At 37.1% G+C, this 23,260-nt stretch overlaps 3 protein-coding genes and 1 pseudogene across 4 annotated transcripts; 2 read left to right on the plus strand and 2 right to left on the minus strand.

The window, feature by feature from the left end:
• The first annotated feature begins 224 nt into the window (after positions 1–224).
• LOC111777169 (chitinase 1 pseudogene) lies at positions 225–1,788 on the plus strand (annotated as a pseudogene).
• A 3,429-nt stretch (positions 1,789–5,217) lies between these two features.
• YUC10 (Flavin-containing monooxygenase family protein) lies at positions 5,218–8,779 on the minus strand. The gene is made up of 5 exons (XM_023656590.2): positions 8,468–8,779; positions 7,822–8,143; positions 6,792–7,025; positions 6,539–6,661; positions 5,218–5,504 (listed from the first exon to the last, which is right to left on the minus strand). Exons 1-5 carry the CDS (start codon positions 8,758–8,760, stop codon positions 5,325–5,327), a joined length of 1,152 nt encoding a protein of 383 aa, XP_023512358.2. The 5' UTR covers positions 8,761–8,779; the 3' UTR covers positions 5,218–5,324.
• A 3,769-nt stretch (positions 8,780–12,548) lies between these two features.
• LOC111777167 (uncharacterized) lies at positions 12,549–14,312 on the minus strand. Of its 2 annotated transcripts, none has more exons than XM_087118786.1 (3): positions 14,154–14,312; positions 13,990–14,052; positions 12,549–12,916 (listed from the first exon to the last, which is right to left on the minus strand). In XM_087118786.1, the coding sequence occupies exons 1-3, from the start codon at positions 14,262–14,264 to the stop codon at positions 12,770–12,772; spliced, it is 321 nt and encodes a 106-aa protein (XP_086974912.1). In that variant the 5' UTR covers positions 14,265–14,312; the 3' UTR covers positions 12,549–12,769. The 2 variants fall into 2 exon arrangements, with proteins under 2 accessions (XP_086974912.1, XP_023512402.2); XM_023656634.2 differs by having other exon boundaries at positions 12,565–12,904; positions 14,154–14,311.
• Positions 14,313–17,640: 3,328 nt separating this feature from the next.
• Positions 17,641–21,920, plus strand: LOC111777164 (putative gamma-secretase subunit PEN-2). Its single transcript, XM_087118299.1, has 2 exons — positions 17,641–17,979; positions 21,645–21,920. The coding sequence occupies exons 1-2, from the start codon at positions 17,727–17,729 to the stop codon at positions 21,803–21,805; spliced, it is 414 nt and encodes a 137-aa protein (XP_086974425.1). The 5' UTR covers positions 17,641–17,726; the 3' UTR covers positions 21,806–21,920.
• The last annotated feature ends 1,340 nt before the right edge of the window (positions 21,921–23,260 follow it).

The raw sequence follows: 23,260 nt of genomic DNA on the forward strand, positions 1-23,260 counted from the left end.
AGACAAGAAACACCAACGTTGGAAGACTGTTTCTTTTCTTGTCTTGTAGTTCTGCCGGCTTTGGTCAAGATTACTTCGGCCGGCAGCTCACGAACTCATAATATAAAAGCTTCACACCAAAACTTGATCTTCTTCATCATACATTTGGTGAATAACTCAAAGTGAAGATGATCGTCGGACCTCGTCAGCTTCATCTCTTCCTCTTCGTCGTTGCAACGTTCAATCATTTCTGCGGTAAGTTTTAGAGACTCTGGGTGCTTTAACGACCGACCCAAAGCTCAAGCTTTACTTTCAATTTTATTGTTTGTTAGGAACCACGACTCTCCATAATGGTATGATATATTCCTTACTTATAAACCTATGATAATTCTCGACTCCTTCCGAACAATCCTCCCCTCGAACAAAATACACTATAGAGCCTCCCTCGAGGCTTATGATGGAGCCCTCGAACAGTCTCCTCTTAATCGAGGCTTGACTCCTTTTCTGGAGTTCTCGAATGATAATTCCCGACTCCTTCCCAACAATCCTCCACTCGAACAAAATAAATCATAGAGCCTCCCTTGAGGCCTATGGTGGAGCCCTCGAACAACCTCTTCTTAATCGAGGCTCGATTCTTTCTCTGGAGTCCTCGAACAAAGTACACCAATTTTTTGACACTTGAGTCACTTTTGACTACACCTTTGAAACTCATAACTTATTTGTTTGACATTTGAGGATTCTATTGACATGACTAAGTTAAGGGCATTGCTCTAATAACATGTTAGGAATCACGGACCTTCACAATGGTATGACATCACCTACTTTGTGCATAAGTGCTCGTGGCTTTGCTTTGGGATTTCCCAGAAGACCTCATACCAATGGAGATATATTCTTTACTATAAACCCATAATCATTCCCTAAATTAGCCGATGTGAGACTCTCTCCTAATGATCGTAAACCTTAAAACTTTCTCTTAAAAATGTAGATGGGAAAAAAGTGATGATGGAGTACATCGGAGCGACAGGCATTCCAGTCACCTTCGACAGTGTCCCGATCTTCGATGATATCGATTTCCATTTCATCCTCAGCTTTGCCATCGACGCAGATCCCTCCGGCAATCCTCAAAATGGGAAATTCTCCAACTATTGGGAGCCCTCACTGACCCCAGAATCAGTTGCAGCCATTAAAGCCGAACACCCGAACGTCAAAGCCCTAGCGAGCCTCTCGGGTTGGAGCCTGGGCGACACCGTCCTCCGATGGCAAAACCCTCGAAACCCTAATCTCTGGATCACCAATGCCTTCTCCACTCTCAAAGCTCTTGTCATCAAATACCATCTCGACGGCATCGACATCGACTACGAAAACTTCCCAAAACACGGCTCAAACTTCGCCTTCTGCATCGGTGAGCTCATAACCCTACTTAAGAACCAAAGCGTCATCTCCGTAGCCACAATTGCGCCGTATTACTCGACGGTTTCACCTTACTTGGAGCTCTTCCATGGCTATGGGGAGGTGATTGATCATGTCAACTACCAATTTTATACCGACAAAGTGAGAACAGCCAAGGCTTACTTGAAGAGATTTGAGGTTAGAGCTAAGGAGTTTGGAGAAGGGAAGTTGCTACCAAGCTATGAGGTGAATGGGAGAGGGATTCAAGGGGATGCCTTTTTTGAAGCTTTGAATTTGTTGAATGAAAATGGATTTGATATCAATGGAGTCATGATCTTCTCTGCGGATGCTTCCCTCTCCAATGGCTTCCATTTCGAAACGAGATCTCAACAGTTCTTGCTCAACTCGACCGTCTCGTGATTCTCTCGGAGAAATTAGAGTGGGTTTTGTGAGTTAATAAGCTTTACTTATACGATGTATTTATAGGTGAAATTATTAATCGTGGAGTATTTATAAGAGAAGTTATTAGTCGTGGTACCTGTTTTAATCGTAGAAAATTGAAAAGCGTTGTGCTTGAAGAGTTTTAGTACAAAGAAACTCTCCGGGCAAGTTATCATGTTATTTATTCATTTCTTTCTACTTCGATTATTGGTTTTGGTGTTGATATGAGCCAAGACATCAATCATATAAGATAAACTTTATCAAATATGTGAAGAAAATGTTGTTTAAATGATCACGAGATGTTGCAATTCATGTCACATTAAAGATGAATCAAGTTCAGTTTATTCTTGGGTGGTTACAAATTTTGGGTGGATGGTAATTTAAATTTACCGTGTTTCTACTTATGGTCATAAAATATGAAAGTTACAACTCTTGGAATGACTCAGGCAAGGTTAAAATTTTTTATTTTGAGACTATATAAAGTACAGACATAGAAAATGTAGTAAAATGAGCATTTGTGCTTTCCTTTAGACAATGACTAAGTTTTTCGAATCTCAAACAAATGTTCTTGGCTTAAGATATTTGATCAACAAGGTAATTTAAATTTTACTTTCCCTTGGAGTGATTCTTTATCATTAGGGCTAAGTGTTCTTGTTGAAAATAAAACTCGCTCAAATACCAATTTGTTAAAACAACACTCACTAATCTGCGAAGTGATCTCACACTCACTAACAATCGAACGCTTCGATACCGCTATGCTAAAGTACTACTCACGTACTTGTGAAGGAGATGTCGAGAAGGAAGAGACAAGGAGACAAAGAATTCTGAAAAAACCTTTTTTCTATTACACCCTACTTAAAGCAGACAATTTCTCTAGCTCTTTTGCTCGCTCTTACCATGAAAACAAACTAATTTATACGCTTTCTAAAAGCTAAATATGGCCATCAGAACCCTACCATTTTCTAACCCATAAGCCCACTATTCTTGAACCCACTAAAAACTAAAAATAAAAACTACCCTTCATCATTTAAGTTTATTCCAATTGTTCTTACCTTCCCTTTACAATTCTATGTAGCTGAGGTTGCATGTTTAGAATAATTCAAGCAAGACATGATCAACTTTGCTTGTGGAGTGATTCGAATCTCAAGCATCCCTTTACAATTCTATGTAGCTAAGATTGCATGTTTAGAATCATTCAAGCTAGACATGATCAACCTTGCTTGTGGAGTGATTCGAATCTCAAGCATCCCTTTACAATTCTATGTAGCTGAGATTGCATGTTTAGAATCATTCAAGCTAGACATGATCAACTTTGCTTGTGGAGTGATTCGAATCTCAAACATCCCTTTACAATTCTATGTAGCTGAGATTGCATGTTTAGAATCATTCAAGCTAGACATGATCAACTTTGCTTGTGGAGTGATTCGAATCTCAAGCATCCCTTTACAATTCTATGTAGCTGAGATTGCATGTTTAGAATCATTCAAGCTAGACATGATCAACCTTGCTTGTGGAGTGATTCGAATCTCAAGCATCCCTTTACAATCCTATGTAGCTGAGATTGCATGTTTAAAATCATTCAAGCTAGACATGATCAACCTTGCTTGTGGAGTGATTCGAATCTCAAGCATCCCTTTACAATTCTATGTAGCTGAGATTGCATGTTTAGAATCATTCAAGCTAGACATGATCAACCTTGCTTGTGGAGTGATTCGAATCTCAAGCATCCCTTTACAATTCTATGTAGCTGAGGTTACATGTTTAGAATCATTCAAGCTAGACATGATCAACCTTGCTTGTGAGTGATTCGAATCTCAAGCATCCCTTTACAATTCTATGTAGCTGAGATTGCATGTTTAGAATCATTCAAGCTAGACATGATCAACCTTGCTTGTGGAGTGATTCGAATCTCAAGCATCCCTTTACAATTCTATGTAGCTGAGATTGCATGTTTAGAATCATTCAAGCTAGACATGATCAACTTTGCTTGTGGAGTGATTCGAATCTCAAACATCCCTTTACAATTCTATGTAGCTGAGATTGCATGTTTAGAATCATTCAAGCTAGACATGATCAACTTTGCTTGTGGAGTGATTCGAATCTCAAGCATCCCTTTACAATTCTATGTAGCTGAGATTGCATGTTTAGAATCATTCAAGCTAGACATGATCAACCTTGCTTGTGGACTGATTCGAATCTCAAGCATCCCTTTACAATCCTATGTAGCTGAGATTGCATGTTTAAAATCATTCAAGCTAGACATGATCAACCTTGCTTGTGGAGTGATTCGAATCTCAAGCATCCCTTTACAATTCTATGTAGCTGAGATTGCATGTTTAGAATCATTCAAGCTAGACATGATCAACCTTGCTTGTGGAGTGATTCGAATCTCAAGCATCCCTTTACAATTCTATGTAGCTGAGGTTACATGTTTAGAATCATTCAAGCTAGACATGATCAACCTTGCTTGTGAGTGATTCGAATCTCAAGCATCCCTTTACAATTCTATGTAGCTGAGATTGCATGTTTAGAATCATTCAAGCTAGACATGATCAACCTTGCTTGTGGAGTGATTCGAATCTCAAGCATCCCTTTACAATTCTATGTAGCTGAGATTGCATGTTTAGAATCATTCAAGCTAGACATGATCAACCTTGCTTGTGGAGTGATTCGAATCTCAAGCATCCCTTTACAATTCTATGTAGCTGAGATTGCATGTTTAAAATCATTCAAGCTAGACATGATCAACCTTGCTTGTGGAGTGATTCGAATCTCAAGCATCCCTTTACAATTCTATGTAGCTGAGATTGCATGTTTAGAATCATTCAAGCTAGACATGATCAACCTTGCTTGTGGAGTGATTCGAATCTCAAGCATCCCTTTACAATTCTATGTAGCTGAGATTGCATGTTTAAAATCATTCAAGCTAGACATGATCAACCTTGCTTGTGGAGTGATTCGAATCTCAAGCATCCCTTTACAATTCTATGTAGCTGAGATTGCATGTTTAGAATCATTCAAGCTAGACATGATCAACCTTGCTTGTGGAGTGATTCGAATCTCAAGCATCCCTTTACAATTCTTTGTAGCTAAGATTGCATGTTTAGAATCATTCAAGCTAGACATGATCAACCTTGCTTGTGGAGTGATTCGAATCTCAAGCATCCCTTTACAATTCTATGTAGCTGAGATTGCATGTTTAGAATCATTCAAACTAGACATGATCAACGTTGCTTGTGGAATGAGTCGAATCTCAAGTAAGTGTTCTTGCCTTGAGATATTCGATCAACAAGTAATCCAAATCTTATTTTCATTGTAGTAATTCCTTATCATTTGGTATCAAAACTTTCCCTTGGGTTGATTTCTTATCAAATATGCTTCGATAGAACGGATCGAGGATCAAAATCATTGAACAAACTAAAAGCTATAAATGGATAAATAAAAGAGAAGGGCCATAAAGCAGTTTTGAGTACACACATAAATGAAGATTTAGAGCACAAAATGTGAAGAAAAGATCATTTAAGTTTGGTTAAGATAATGTTGCTAATATCTTGAGCAACAGCCTTTGAATCAGCACAAACTCCAGCCAGCCCTTGCATTGACAGCCCAACACAGTAAGCATTCTTGTCTCCTTTCCAATGATTTGGAGCTTGGCTTCTTGGCATTCCACGTTCGTTTAGCACAACTTCATAATCCTACATAAATAACATAATTTGTTTGTTAGTTAGTCTCGAGTATAAGAATTCGGGATAGAATTATGATACTCATGAACACTTACTAAAGAGTAACGTTCCATGTCCCGACATTCCTCACTTATGTGCTTTCTAGAAAAAGTTCCAGAAAGTGACTCAACATAGAATCGTTTCACGTAGAACACGCTTAACTTTGGAGTTCTTATATGAAAAAATCATCTACCTTGAACCGCTCTGGGTCCGTGGGAACTTTTTTTTAGCGGTTGCTTACTTCTAAAAATCGGGATTTGCAATTTACACAACCTGACGACTTATAACGTGAATGATTCAGAGAGAGTTAAGTGCTTAGTTGCAGTTCATAGCAAAGTGAGCCGTTTTCATTTGGATATGATCTCGGTTCATTCATATTGGGCTTTCCCTTAAGGTTTCTAAAACACGTTTGCTATGGAGAGGTTTCCACGCCCTTTATTTGGGCTTTCCCTTGAGGTTTTTAAAACACGTTTGCTCTGGAGAGGTTTCCACACCCTTATAAAGGGTGTTTCGTTCTCATCCCCAAGCGATGTGGGACATCACAATCCACCCCCTTCGGGGCCCAACGTCACTCGTTCCTTTCTCCAATCGATGTGGGACCCCACCAAATCCACCCCCCTTCGGGGCCCAACGTCGGCACACTGCCTCATATCTACCCAGCGTCCTTGCTGGCACTCGTTTCTTTCTCCAAACGATGTGGGACCCCACCAAATCCACCCCCTTCAGGGCCCAACGTCTTTACTGGCACACCGCCTTATGTCTATCCCCTTCAAGGAACAACCTCCTCGCTGGCACATCTTCCGGTGTCTAGCTATGATACCATTTGTAACGGTCCAAGCCCACCGTTAGCCAACATTGTCCTTTTCGGGCATCCCCTCAAGATTTTTAAAACACGTCTGATAGGGAGAGGTTTCCACACCATTTTATTTTTATCTTTCGTGTTTCAAATATATATATATATAGAAATGATAGATTCTTGAAGTTTTGTGGTAAAGTAAAAAGGCTACCTTCAGCCACTTGTTAGCACAGCTTTTATAGCCAGTGGCAAACACAATGGCATCAAAGTTCTTCCTCACTCCATTTTCAAACTCAACGGTGTCCCCCTTGATGTTTGATATTTGTGGAAGAACCTATGCACAACCAACAAACACATTATCAAAAAAAACATTTCAAACAACTTCCTCGATCATGTCGGGACATTTGCACGAGCGACTCAAGAATATTACCGAGCTTAACAGATAAAAAAAACTACACAATTACCTTAATTTCCCCCGATCGAATCTTGGAAATGGTCCCGACATCAATAACGGGTGTTTTTCCAGTGAGGGCTTTGAATTGCATCGGACCCAACTTTGGTCGAACTATGCCATGAGCCGACAAGTCGCCAAACTTAACCATAGCCAAGCCTACAAGAAGCGTATCTACGACATCGAGTGGCAAACACTTCCTCAAAACCATTCCCAAATACACCATTTGCCTCTTCACCACGTGCATCTTCAACACCAAATACGACAATAGTGACAATTATGTTCTTTCAACAAACCTTAAAATTAGAATCGATTATCGTCAACTTTTCGAAAAACATTTATAATCCGTTTCATACTCCGAAAATTTGTGTTATTATTTTATCCAAGAAAAAAAAAAAAAAAAAAAAAAAAACATACGAACAAAAAAACAAAGAACAACATGGTAAGTTTTGTTTCTACTTTTGTTTGCAAAGGTTGACTTAATTCTATGTTAATGCATCGAATGTGAACTTAAGGAAGTGATTAGGGTAACACGTGTTTATATGGATGCATGCAAAATAATACAAAATTTAATTGATAATTCATAATAATTAAATTAAATTAATAATAATAATAATAACCTTAAACTCAACTGCATGCAACTATGTCTCTCCTTGATTTACAAATGTATGCAATACCTTAAAAACATCAAAAAATCTTAAGCTAATGCATGCACCTTTGACAACCAATCAGACAAAACAAAAAGTTAAGATGATTTCATTAAGACATTAGACGATCAAATTCCGACCCAAAACACGTTTTGAATTTTGGTCAACTAAGATGTTCGAGTATCGAGTTTAGACAAAAAAACGAAAAACGTTTCAAATTTTAGCGAGTTTATACGTACTATCGATCTATATATTCGTCGAGGTCGAACCGAAAGGTAAAAAGAGGTAGAAGTACAATGATTGCATGCAAAAACAACACAATGTGTGGATCACTTACCTATTTTGAACATAGAAAGTTAAGTAACTTTTAGCTTATGAGAAACATAGAGAGCTTACTGGACTTCTAATAACGATTGAAGGGCGAGCTCCATAGTTTGAGAGATCAAAAGAAATTTCCATGCCGGAATTCCCACACCCAACCACCAAAACATCTTTCCCTTCATAATCTCGTCCATTCTTATATAGACTAGAATGAACGATCCCTCCGCGGAACGTTTTTAACCCGTCCATCTCCGGCATGTTCGCGACGCTATTCTCTCCGCTTGCAACGACCAAAAACTCGGACGCATAAACCTCCATCTCCCCCGTCTCGATATTCCTCACTTCCACCCTCCACATATTCTCCCCTTCCTCCTTCAACCATGCCTTCTCCACGTTCCTAACATGTCAATACTTCGTTAGATATCAATATTGTAACAGCCCAAGTCCACTATTAGTAGATATTGTTTCAGGGTTTCCCGTTTTTAAAACATGTTTACTAGAGAGAGGTTTCCACATTCTTATAAAGGGTGTTTCGTTCTCCTCTCCAACTGATGTGGAATCTAGTAAACTTTGACATTTGTATCAATACCACTATTAGTAGATATTGTTTCAGAGTTTCCTTTAAGATTTTTAAAACGCGTCTACTAAGGAGAGATTTCCACAACTGATGTGGGATCTAGTAGACTTTGACATATGTATCAATACCGCTATTAACTTTTACCTGTGAAACCGAGGCTTTATGTTGAACTGGACGACGTAATTGTCGACGTACTCGAGAAAGGTGGCTCGTGGCATGAACGTCGGAGTGGAAGCGGAGTGAGACATCAAGGGAAGAGAGCAAAAATCTTTGGCTAAGTGAAGGCATAAGCGATCATAAGCTCTCTTCTTCCAAAGAGAAGCATAACAATCTTCTTTCTCCAAGACAATGTTTGGAATGGAAAGGTAATTTAAGCAAGCAGAGGTAGCCAAGCCAGAAGGGCCAGCACCCACAATCAACACTTTCACTTCTTCCATTTCTCACAATAATATGAACTTTTTATTATTTTTTTTTCAGTGATTTATTTTTTAATTTCATCTATGTTTTTATAGTGAAAGGGAGAAGCTAGCTGCCAAAGGGAGTTTATGGTAATTGTCTTTGTGGCGTTTGCTTTCATTAAAAGCCTTTTCCCCCCCTAAAAGATAAAGATGAAGTGTTTCTCGACTCTTATAAACTCCGGTTTAGCTTTTAATTTCGAACGTTTAGTGAGTTTAAGAGTGTATTTGCAACGATCGGGTACGAATTTGGGTCTTAGAAGGTAAGTCAACGGGTTATTTACAACAACTTAGAATGTAACGACCTTAATTTTTTTACGGTAATAAAATCGCTACCACGTGACATGACTCGTAAGTGTAGAAATATTCAATCATGGACTTTAACGTTCGTGAAAATTTTTAAAACAACACAAAAACGGGGAAGTATAGAGTTCGAGCTGTTGACACATAAACATGGATGAGATTCCCTTGTCCTTCATGACATAATTTAGATGAATTATGTTTACATAACTTTCATGACATGGTCTACAGAGGTTTATGCATCATATATTATCGATTCCATAACAATTTTACGTAACATGAGCGGGAGTCACATTATAGCGTATCTTATATACATGGTATAGCATATCATAGTATATTATTTGTACATATGACACGTGCAAGGGCCACGAGGCATGCGTTATCATACATAATACAATTCATCCAACCAAACCAACAGTAGAGCAATTTAGCAGGTTGGCATGAGCGGGAGTCAATAAATAGTCCTAAAGTTGGTTTGAACTGCTCATAAAAGTCCAATTTAACCTACACAACCTACGTCGTCACTGAATTAGAGCACGATACACAATTTAATTCATCCAACGGTGTCAACTGATTCAACTTAGATTAATAATAACTTAAGTTGACTAGAATGAGGTCATACCCTCAATTACTCCTCAAAATGTCAAAATCAGTCACCAAATGGTCCAAAACATTGGAATCATGTAACGGTTGTCCTCTTTGGGCTTTCCCTTTCGGGCTTCCCCTCTAAGGCTTTAAAACGCGTCTACTAGGAGAAGGTTTCCACACCCTTATAAATAGTGGTTTGTTCTCCTCTCCAACCAATATGGGACATCACAATACTCCGTTGAGCCAAGCTGAGTTAAGCCAACGTTAGAAGGCAAGCGACTCAGAATAGGGTCAGGGTCAGGTTTGTGAGATCCCACATCAGTTGGAGAGAGAAACAAAACATTCCTTATAAGAATATGAAAACCTCTCTCTAGCAAACACATTTTAAAACCGTGAGACTGATAGCAATCCATAACAGGTCAAAGCGAACAATATCTACTAGCGGTACTAGCGGTAAGCGTGTGGTTATTACATCTTCGAAATTGTATACGTTTATCAAGACGATTCGATGAATCTACTTAACCATAACCCAATTGAGGAAAAAAACACCCACCAACAAATAGTTGTAATGTTACGAGGAGAACTATATCCAAAACCCAAATATGTACAAACTATAGGATTCTTCATTAAAAATGTAATCAAAAGTGTTCATATTCCCATGCAACCGTTACAATTTTATGTAATGTCTTGCCCTGGATTTAGGGTTCATAGAATCCATTGGAATTAAAGTGTCCATTGCCAAAATGTTTTTTTTGGTATGATCATTATTGTAAAAGGTATAAAAAAGTGCATAGCTGGTGAGTTTCATACTCTTTCCAAAATTTGGATACGAATTATCGAATCTCGTAAAAGTTGGTTTTAATTAGAGATGTTCATTGAAATAGAACGAAAAATTGTTGTTTTAACCTAAAAATGGAGTAAAATCGAAAATGTAGATTATATTCTTTGTTCCTGTCTTAACGTGTTTATGTTAATCGAAGCTTTAAATTGCCCGTTGTTTTGACGCCCGAGGATTAAGAAAGGAAGGATGTACCGTGTTGAAAAGGAAAAGGTGGGCCCTCTTTTGGTGACACGTAGAGAAATCTTCTCATGCAGCCATTAATTCCATTCAATTCATGGGTTTAAAATTAAACGGGATGAGAAATTGAACAGGGACGGTGAATATAATCCCGTTCACGACATTATTTATGTAAAGAAGAAAAAGATGTTCCTCACTCCCTCCCTCGTTCCCGTTTTAGACTAAGACTGACACAATATCTACCATTGAAAAGTATGAATTGATCTGAAAATATTATTACTCAAGTAAACAATACTGCGTTCAAGAATGAGAAATAGACTTCGGATCCAACGTTCAATTTTCATTGATATTCACAGTGTTTAGATAGGATACAAGCTACCAACTAATACCGGTAGTAAAATATAAACTAACTAAATCTTGAAAATAAAATAAAATATACTATTGATGGAAAGATATTAGATATATTCTATAACTAATATATTCTCCAAATATTAACTAATTACGAATATCTTGTCACGGTCCTACATTTTTTTTTCGTGCGGTGTCGTGATCTTGACACGCTCACGACTTAGCCTTAAGGGAATTAAGCCCCATATATATTTTTCGTCTCGGCTTTGTGGCTTTGTCGAACTTTAGGCGAGGTTTGTCTTCCCCCATCGAATATCGCTTGTGCGGAATCCAAGCTTGTTCAACCACACACGCTGCTTGCGCGTGCATGTTTGATCGTCTGCGACACGTCCGACTTGCCTCTACACTAGGCTAAGTCATTCGGCTCAACCTTGCCTCTACTCGGGCCAAGGTCTCTCAATGCAACGTCGCATCTTATCTTGTCATCTCGATCTAATTCAAACTAACAATAAGTTGCACTAAACTTTGACATAAGACAGGAATCCCTTTCCATTGGAAGCTGGTTCCCACAGGGCACACTCTCGTTGTTCATTCGACCCGGTAAACCAACTCAATTCATATAGAACCCAACTCAAATAAGTTGATAACCTAGCCCAAACAAGACGAATTAGGTTTGATTGATCGGATCACCTAATCTTTTCAACATTATCCTTTTTCTCTGTAAGACCCTAATTTTCTATTGAAATAGAGCTGCTATCATATGCATGACGTAACCTGTTTATACAGAAAGATTCATTAAAAATAATTCATAAAACGATATCATGGACGTAAACGTTTGCAAAAATTTTAAAACAAAGCAACGAAAAATAATCAATGTAAAATATAAATAAATAAATACTAAAACGATGCTCTGATTTAACGTAAGAACTAAAAAATAAATAAAATACAACTATCTTAATACAAGTTTCATGGTTGTCAACGTGACGTCGCCGTCATCCATACAAGGGTGTCTTGTCATTACCTGAAATATAAGAATAGCACATAGCTCGATGATTATGAGCGGTTTGTAATTATAGCTAGGTCAAAAGTCTATTTTACCTAACTACATATTATGCCTTAACTAATATCGAGTCTTTAATGAACAATTTGTTTATGATTCAAACAAAACTAAGATTTCTTCGCGCGGATAGGAATCCAATAAACAAAGAACAAACGCTCAAAGCAAGGAGTTCATTACTCACTCAAAATTAAAATCAAGTCGTGATATGTTCATCGTGACTCATACAAACTCATTCATTAATGATTTGAAACAAATCATAAGTAACCCCCGAGTGAGCGAGGTCTCTTTTTTTTGTTTTGATTTATTCATTAATCTAAAACTTTGAAATTACAGATTAACATGATTAGGTGAGCAACCGAGTTCCACGCTTCAAAAAACAACTTGTAATCACAATATTCAGAAACATAAAACCTTACGCCACTACGACTTTTAAGATCAAACTTTCAAATTAAAGCTAAACATCATATAGTACAAGATTCCATCGGTAAAGTAAACATCGACCTCAACATCGATATCGACATGGACATGCCTAAAATTAGATATTAGAATTAGAGTATTAGACATGTCGTCGTTTTCATCGATATTTCTACGTCCAACATGAATTCGATATCGAGATGATATCGAGACGAGGTAAATCAAAATTTTGATTACAAAGGAAAGTGATGATATTTGGGTGACTAAAAAGGGGCAGTGACAATGTCTCTTAGCTGATAAAGAGGTGGAAGCTCATCAGCTTCTTGTTCATGGAACCAATTCTCCATTATGGATTCATCTTCATCTCGAATTGCTTTGCATTCCACTGCTTCTAATCCCTGCAATTTCCACTACATCACCATCATATAACCCTTTTCCATTTTTTATTTAAAGTAATTGTAATAGCTCTATTTCACCGCTAGTAAAATTTGTTTGTTTTGGTCCGTTAGGTATCGTCGTCAGCCTCACAGTTTTAAAACGTGTCTATTAGAGAGGGGTAAGAATGTTCCGTTCCATTCCCCTCTCCAACCAATGTGGAATCTCATAATCCACCACTTTGAGAGTCAACATCCTCGCTGGCAAACTACACGGTATGCGACTCTGTGACTCTAATACCATTTGTAATAGCTCAAACCCACCGCTAGTAGATATTGTCCGCTTTGACTCATTATGTATCGCCGTCGACCTCAAGGTTTTAAAACGTGTCTACTAGGGAGAAGTTTCCACACTCTTATAAAGAATGTTTCGTTTCCCTCCCCAACGGATGAGATTTCAAAATCCACCCCTTTGGGAGCAGCGTCCTTGCTGGCTCATAGCTCGGTGTCTGGCTCTGATACCATTTGTAATAGTCCAAGCTCACCGCTGGTAGATATTGTCCGCTTTGTCAGCCTCACAGTTTCAAAATACGTCTACTAGGGAGAGGTTTCCACATTCATATAAGGAATGCTTCGTTTTCCCTCTACAACAAATATGAGATCTCACAATCCACCTCCCTAAAGGGTCAGCGTCCTCACTGACACAGTGTCCATTGTCTGGCTTTGAAACCATTTGTAATAGCCCAAGCCCACCTATACATGTCCGCTTTGGCCCGTTACATACCGCTACCAACCTAGGGAGAGATTTTCACACCTTATAAGAAATGCTTTGTTCCCCTCTCCAACCAACGTGGGATCTCACAATCCACTCTTTTAGAGGCCAGAGAGAGCCCTGGTTGGCACAAATACCATTTGTAATAGCCCAAGTCTCAACGCTAATAGAGCAACATGTCCGCTTTGGCCCGTTACGTATCGTCGTCAGTCTCACGATTTTAAAATGCGTGTACTATGGAACGATTTTCATACCCTTATAAAGAAGGTTTCGTTACCCACTCCAACCAATATGGAATCTGATAATGATTGATAGCGGAATTTGTGTATGATATTACCTCTGTGAAGATCTTGATTGCTTCTTCCATGCTAGTTGTGTTCATCACGTACAGCGCTGCTTCCTACGGTTCATCACAAAACCATTGCTCATCTGAAAGCCTTACTCAAACCAAAAACACACACACACACACACACACACAATCATTAAGCCTTCCATACTTACTCTTGCAAATTGGATTTGGTTCATTTTGAGAGTCCTGGGCTCTGTTTCAATGGATGATTTCCTATCCATTCTTCCCATTATTATGGCTTCAATCAACCTTATCTTATCCATGCAAATGGAGGAACCAGTAGGAGGAGAAGGAAGGGAATGAAAAGCACCCCTTATGTAACCCATGGACATGGAGTTCATGGAGCTTGGCAGCTTGCCATGTGGCTCTGTTTCATGGGGGAATCATGTCTGCCACGTGGCTTGGTAAGGATTAATCTGTCGGCCACGTGGCTTCTCCTCTGTCTGTCTTCGTCACCTCTAGCTAAATCTGTTGTCCTCCTCGGCGGTGTCGGTGAGAGAATGGGGTTGCAACGGGACACCTGGCATTCCGTGGGTCCCACTTGAGAAGTACATGCACTTGATTAGCCTAATTTGTATTATACTATAATAATGAATCGAGCTCTTCGAAACTAAGAAAGTGTTAGGACCCGTAGCACGAGATCTGAATCATTTTTTATAAGGGTGTTTCCGTGAAAGGAAGCTCATCTGAAAAGAACAATATCGAAAGGGAAAATCCTATAAATACATCCACGCCTTAAATACCGTTGTTAAACTAATTCCATTTCGAGCTAATGAGAGGGTGTGTCTCCATTGTTAAAGTCCCGGCACCTCAAGGAAGCTACTCATCTACTCACCATATATGGGGAGGAGTATTGCATCTAGTAAAGGTGTACATTCAACCCGATAACTCGGACCAACCCAACCTAAACTATAAGGGTTGGGTTGGGTTGGATTAGCATTTCAGGTAAGGTTGGGTTCATTTTTCTGAACCCAAACTGAATCGGTTCAATTTCGGGTTCGTGAGCTAAACCTTCGAGTTACCCCGAGTCAAATAAAAATATATATAATATATTAAGAATTCTTTTATATGAATTGGCTTGCCAAATTCATTGGTACTTAATCCAATTTAAGTACATCCATGATTCTTTTTATTATTTTGTTTAATTTTGTGTATATTATTTTGTTATTTTATTATTTTTAGCGTATAATATATACATGTTTCTTTTTATTATTTTATTTTATTTATTTTATATTATTTTTATTTTTTTAATATTATTTTGTTATTTTATTATTTTTAACATATAACTATTAATACATTTTATATTATTTTTGAATAACTGTTCACACATTTTATTACATAATACAAAATTTATTAATTATGACTTAAATATACATTTAATTTGAAACAAGTTCATTGTTAATTGTTAAATTATATATATATATATATATATATAATACCAAATTTATTAATTATGATTTAGGCATACATTCATAATTTTAAAGCCATGTCTTTATTATCTAATTTTTTTAATAATTTCGATCTCTACCGTCACGTATAAATAAGCATATTTCAATCAATATATATATATATATATATACACAATATTTTTAAATTAATTATTTTTATTCTTTATATTTTTATTACCAACCAATTCTTAAGAAATGTAATTCTGATAATGTTTAACTAGGTCACTATGTTACAATTTTCGTTCATTGTTTTATTATTGATTTTTTTTTTTTTTTTTTTTTTTGTTTATTTATTTAAATAATTATAAATTGGGGATAAATAAAACTTGAATAAAAATTGACAATCCAACCCAGACCCAACCGAACCCAACCAAAAAATAGAGGGTTGAGTTGGGTTGTGAAAAGTTTTGGGTTGGGTTGGGTTGTGTTGGGTTAAAAAAATCTCCCAACCCGACCCAATCTGGACCATGTACACTCCAGACATCTAGTAAAATTATATTCTCAAACTCCCTATTTTTTGTTTTGGATCTTTCAAATCATTCCCCGGGGACGTCCGGACCCATTTTTTTTCTGATCGTTCGATAAAAAGATTCATTCTCTTCCTAAAAAATAGAAGGTAGAACCAATAAATATTTCTTTTTCGATTCATCCCTGGAGTTGAATACCTCATTCAAGAATTGTTTTTGATCGAATTCGTAGTAACGGCAAATCCCTTATGATACACCAGATTCGGTTCCCTTATTGATAGAGTGGTAAGTACCCAAAATAGTAGACATATTAAATCAGTTACAAAACTGGTTCTTACCATGCAAATAGAAGAACAAGCCCTCACAAGCATACATAACTCAGACAGGATTAAGATCAAATATTATCCTGTCAAATATTAAATATTTCATGTTCCAATTTTATACAAATTCATCGTATAGAATATTCCCACTCAAATGTCTCCACATATATATCATTTGTAACATTTACAAAAAGGATGCAACAATATTATTACCCGAACAACACCCTTTAGTTATTACTTAAACATGATCCTACTATATGTCAATCACATACAGTTTGACAAGGACCCAACCCAATGCCAGCCTCGCTCAACCCAATAGGCCAATGGTCCAGCAACCTATGCCCGTATACCGACTACGATCCTTAGAAATGTTCTAATTATGATATCATGGAATGTCAGATATTCTCAGATGTTGACAAGCAGGATCCAACGAACACCGAAGTAGGAAAATTATAGACTTCGCATCAAGCCTATAAGTAAGTAGTTTTACTGTTGGAATGCATTCGGACTAGGTTGAATGAATTATATATTATATGAATAACACGTACTCTGTGACTTATCTACGTGTTATTACTTATATGATGTCAATCCTGGTATGTTATGATACTATGTTTATGTTACGGAGTATGAGACACTTGATGAATTATGTATGTAAAGATGAATGATATGACATATACATGTATGTATATCTCATAAGAAGGTTATGTCAGGAATATAATGTGCATCATAACCATGTACCATGATTTGAAAATGTGGGATCTTAGGTATGTTGTATGTCACGAACAGTATGTCTTATACGAACAATATGTCTTATGCGGGTACATACAGTATGTCACGAACAGTATGATTTGAAAATGTTGTATGTCACGAACAGTATGTCACGAACAGTATGTCTTATGCGGGTACGAACAGTATGTCTTATGCGGGTACGAACAGTATGTCACGAACAGTATGTCTTATGTCTTATGCGGGTACATACATCATGCGGTTATGATACACACCTTTTTTTTTTGTTGATTTTCGTAGTGTGAGCATGCGCTAGCTCGTAATCAAGCCTAAGGGGTATCTAAACGAGCTCGCTTAGTGGGTTCTTGTGCGTGTTTGTGAATCATGTGTAGAGAAGTACTATGCGTCCAACTCTACTTGAAAAAAGAAAATAAAGCTCGAGAAATAGTCACGAAAAGTAGGTCATACCAGGAAATTATGTTGCATGTGATTGCATTTTTAGACGTCCTTCGAGTTAAGAATTTAAATTTTTTATTCGATAAAATACAATAAAAATAATAATAAAATATCACATTAATATTAATAACACCAATTTTAAACTTGATTTTATTTTAAATATTCTTTGTGAAATTATTATATTTTTGTATTTTTTTTTTAAGAAATATCAATTAAAAATTGAAAAAGAAAAAGAAAAGGCGACGATGAACATTTTGCCTAAAACTTCGGTTGGTCTTTGTGTTCAGAGTCATTGAAACTTGATTGCAATGGAGAATTCGCAGAATTCAAACAGCAATCCAAACCCTAATCCGATTCGCATCCAGAATCTTGTATCGTCGCCGATTGCTGTGTTATGGCCGACAATTGATGGCTCATTGGGGCTGTCGGAGGAAGAATCGGTGAGCTATGCCCGTAGATTCTATAAATTTGGATTTGCATTGCTTCCATTTCTTTGGGCGGTTAATTGCTTCTACTTCTGGCCTGTTCTTCGCTCTCACTCATTTCCTCGCATTCGTCCCTGTGAGTTTGTCTCTCTCTGTTTTAACTTCGATGCACGCGTCTCTACTTTCAATTATTTTCTTAATTTACACTTAACCGGGGATCTTCATAGTAAGAGCATTCATTCTTCGAATTCAGATGTATTTTGTAGCCCTAAACAAGGAAAGCTAGTGCTGGATATCATGTCCGGTAGAGATAGGACTTGAAAGATTGTCCCATGTCAATATGAGTATAAAATGAACTTGAAATAATCCTCAGAATCCGTGGTTGAGGATTGTTGGGAGGGAGTCTTACATTGGCTAGTGTAGGGAATGATCATGATTTTATAAGTAAGGAATACATCTCCATTAGTACGAGGCATTTTGGGGAAGCCCAAAGTAAAGCCATGAGAGCTTATGCTCAAAGTGGACAATATCATACTATTGTGGAGATCTGCGATTCCTAACATCAGTGAGGGAACTAAACTAGCTTATTTGCTGTCTAGCCTTAGAACCAGCTATTGATCTATATGAATGGTAAGAAACTAGCCGCTTGAAAAGGGACATTGGACTACTATGAATAACAGAGACTTTCGTTTATCCTTTATCCCTTGTCTAGAAAGGTTATTGGCTCGATGATAGAAGCACTCGAATGTGATTCACTTCTAACATTTTTCCCTTACTTGTAAGTAAACACAATGGTGCAAAGGGATTACCCCGGAAGGAGAACATGAATAAGACCCTATTGTTGGATTTATCTTACCTCAATTTTCTAATGATGGTAGCATTACGGGTCATTGGTTGTTGTTCTGGTTTTTTAGTTATATTTTAACGCGATTCTGTTTCACTAGTTACGTTTCAATGTGTGGAAGCCAAGAATCAAACTATTTTGTGGAGAAATACATGATGCCGTTGTAATGTAGATATTTGTATTAAAAAACTGAGTGCCCATCGATTTATCCTTGTCCATGTGTTGTTCTTTTTCTTAGGCTTGGTCAGTGGATACAAGGAGTTCTAAGCTGTTTGTTGGTGCCAATACCCTGACCATTTTGATAATTCCCCTTCTTTCTCTTTGTAGTTTGCTTCATCATATTGGGACATGGTGATTCATGTTATACATTATTGTCTTGAGTTTATAGCTTTTGCAATAATACTTTAAGCAATGATACATTGATACTCTTCATAATTTACTGGAAAAAAGTGGATAAAAAAGATTAGTAATCGTGTTCTAGTTCACTAAATTGAGCCTTAAGAATTTGGAGGTACTCTCTGGTCTCCTAATGTCAGCCTTCGATTGAAGTGACAAAGATTTGCATTTTTTATGCTTACAATTAGCACCTAATGTCCTACAGAGTACAAACACTTTTGAAGGAAACTAAAAATGCTTGGCTCTTGCGCTCCAAGTATACAACATTCGCAAATAAGCCTTTGATTGATTGTCAAAGTTGCAATTCATTTGAGCTTCATTATGCATATCTTTTTTCTTTCTTTAATTAAAAAATGTAGTCAAGATTTTTGGTTCTTGCTTCCAAGTGTACAACAATTTAATGTTTTGGCCTCAGATTATTTGTCATGGTCGCCGTTCATATCAACTCATTTGGCACATCTTTTTTTTTTTTTTTTTTTTTCGAGAAAAACTGTGTATGAACTTCATTATGCATCCATCTGGTCTACCTAGGGGCATGTGTACACTGGTTTACTAGAGTATGTACGAGTTTAATCATAAACCAGCAAGGAAAATTAGGGTGGATTCTTTTGATGGTTTTCTCGGTTTCGAATCATTAAGAAGGGTGGTTTTGGTGTATCTGCACTCGCGTGGATGAGAAACCCTTCAAAAGGGGCCAATTTATGGTGGTTTATTCTGCCTTTTCACGTATGTCCTTGATGGTAAGATTGTTTGATGTTACTCTCCAAGGCCCTTGGTTCATAATTAAGGAAATAAGGGTGCCTTTTTGTGTGAGTGTGTGTGTATGTGATAAGGGTGGTCTACCTTGGAGTGTAGGCGTATATTTGTATGAATAAATAAACTATGGGAGCAAGGTTGGTTTTGTGTGCGTGTTGCAAAGTTGGTTTTTTGTCCGTGTATAATAGGGGTGAGTTCTTTTTTGAGATACTCTCCTAGGCCTGGGTTCAACCCACGAGCTTGAAAACTTAATAACCGGTTTTTTTTTGTTTTTTTTGAGATACTCTCCGAGGCTTTCGGTTCAACACTCGGGCTCAAAAACTTAACGACCTATAACACCTGGACTCTTTGGGATTAGTGGAGTGGGTCGTGAATATGATACAAGAACCACCCAAACCCTGCCCCCCAAAGAACTTGATTTCATTGTTTTCCTTTTCATTCTATTTCATTACACTTATGATTCAAGGCACGAGCCTCAGTGATTAAAACCTTAAAAGCGATAATGTACTTGTTCTTAACTGTAGTTTAAATTATCTAATTCAATTTTAATTTTTATATTCATATTTGTATGTCCATGCTAGCTTACACACGCCTCAACTAATTTCAATTTAGGAAGGAAAATTGTTTCATGGTGGAATTTATAGTTGTACTGCAACAATGATAGTATAATTGTAATACAATAATGAATCTATTTGAGATCAATGCTCTCTATACTGGAAGGCTTCTTCATTAAGTCACTCTGATACTGGAGTTTGCAAGATAAAAATTCTATTGCAAGACTGTTTATATCATTGGTAAGATAGATTGAAGTCCATATTTTTTTGCAACAAATTGTAGAAGTTGAACATGTCTAAGAAAGCTGAGTTCTTATTTTGGTTTGTTTACTATGAAAAGTATGACATTCTTGATAATGTTTATAATTTTGTATCGTCTCTCTAGGTATTTGAAATGGTTAGGATAGGATCAAAGCCATATGACCATCCACTTAACTTAAGCATGAGGATAGGGTACAGTATTCTGGATCTTTTCAACCTATAGGGGTGCTTATCGGCCAGTACTCAGGATCCCATTGCATTGCCAGAATCCATGTTGTATATTTGAAAGAGGTTGACCTCCTTGCTTCTCTCATGTTACAATCCTCTTCCCGCCGAGCCTCCTTTCTCCTCGATCCACAGAGACAAAATGGAGGACTGGTGCCAATAGTTCATCACAGAAGAAATGACTCACTGAGCCGAGCCGAGATCACTAACTAATACTAATCTAATACTAATAGAATAGAAAAGAACTGTCTTTTCTGTATACTTTCCCCGGTTCCATTGCTACCGCGGGCTTTACGCATTCAAATTCTAAGAATAGGTCACGGCTTCTAGAGGAATTTGGTTAACACAGTTTCAGTCACAAATTTTGGATCTCTAGTTAGAGTTCCTAGGAACTATTGAGGGTATAACTAGGCCGAGGAGTGAAATTGAGGACTTTGCAGTTTCACTAGCTTTCTAGATGGTGTTCCTTGCATAAGAATATTTACAATTAATTCTCATCTTTTCTAAATATACATAGCTGAGCTTTTATTATTTTATCTTATATCTTTCGTCAAATTTTTCCTTACTTCGGCTATTATGAGTTTTCGTTATGAATTTTAACAAGGTATAATTTTAGTTATTCCTAGAAACACATTATGGTAGCGTATTCTTTTTTTTAAAAAAAAAAAAAAATCTTAATAGAAATTTACTTTTATTATTTTTCCCATTATCTCGGTTTGGTACTTGATAAAGTTATCTAACGATTTGAAATTGCTCTTCCCTTAGATATTGTTGGCTCAGCTATTGGTTTTGCTGTTTTCATGGCCATTATCTCGTCTTGGGCCTTGACATTTGCCATTGGAGGTGAACGCGTCTTTGGACCTGTTTGGGATAAACTAGTGATGTACAACCTTGCTGACAAATTAGGATTAACAGGTTGGAGTTAGTCTGGTTCCATTCCTTCAGCAACCAACTTCGACCTTGTTCTTGTATATTTTAAGATGTGTAACTCTCTACTGTCATTCTTTTCTTGAAATATCAAAGTTGAAGCTTTTGGTTTCACTTCTCTAAGTGCTTCAAGTGTCAAACATAAACATAGAAGGGATCTCATATCAAACATAATTGAAATGAAAAATATCAGGTTAAACAGACCCATGGTTTAAAGAACGCTTGTAATTTCATTGCCATGCCGATGCTGGTTAATAGTCAACTGCACACGTTTTGAAACGGTTCTCCCTGCAGCTGCGTTGACAGAGTTCTGTGGATTGAAATCTAAACTGGTTATCTGAAATTCTCCTTTTCTTCCCTTTCTCCCATTTTCAATACTATAAGCTGTGCTCTGTTTTCTGGTTCCCTACTTGAGAACATTCATTTTTCAGGTGGATAACATCTGATGTTATGAATTTTGTTAAAGTTCTTAAGGGACTATGTAGAATGCATCAACGAGCGCCAAAAAAAGGTACGATCATGTACTTCTATGATGTGATTATTAAATTTCATTAGGTTACTGTCGTATTCCCAGTTTGAGACATATGGCTCACAGTTGATTCGCCGTATCAGATAGCATTGAAACAAGTTTGTTTTCAAATGCTAGTTTTGGATAATTGCCTGTATCAGATTATGCTGTGATTCACTTAATAAACTTTGGTTAGTAGAAATGCTAACCTCTTGATGTTTGGTGGAGTTATCAATACTCCAAATGGGAAACCCATTCACTAAAATAGACATATGAGAGAACCAAAAGACTTGCTAGAAATAGTGAAAGATGGGTAGGGTGGTTGGTGGGGGATCTGCTTCTTGAATGGTGTTTGTTTGGTTAGGTTTTCTTTATTACTATTATCCTTCTCGTCAATCTGGCTTTTCAACTTTAGCAGCACATAGGGGTCGAGTCAGGTTAGATCGGGTCGGGTTGGGTCGGGTTTGAAAGTGAAGAATTTCCTCTGAATCCACTTTTGTGTTTTGAAAATTGGTTACATTTTGAAATGTATTTTTCTTGGATGAAACAACTTAATTATTGGAAAAGCTTTCATTGGAGTAATAGGTCAGGTTTTAGTATATGTAGAATAGAGTTAGACGTTTCCCACATAGCATATTCTAATTTGAATCATATTTGGTATAAATGGATACTAACAGTTGGCACTCAGGGTTTTGCCTACTTCAAAAGTTAATACCCATCGCTGGATTTAGGAAAAAGTGCTCAACATTGATGATAAATAACATGATTTGGACGTATTTGGTTCATCTCTGAATCTTTTCTCTTGTGGAATAAGTTATTGGATATGGAAATGTGCTTTTTATGAATGTGAGAAACAAATAGCCATTGGTGAATCAGCTCCGTACAAAACCAACTTCTCTTAATAAGTGATTTTGATTCTTAGTGATTTTGTTAAGAGGTCTCCTTT

This window comes from Cucurbita pepo, chromosome 16 (assembly GCF_057944985.1).
Source record: "Cucurbita pepo subsp. pepo isolate OVF chromosome 16, ASM5794498v1, whole genome shotgun sequence".
Lineage (NCBI taxonomy): Eukaryota > Viridiplantae > Streptophyta > Magnoliopsida > Cucurbitales > Cucurbitaceae > Cucurbita > Cucurbita pepo.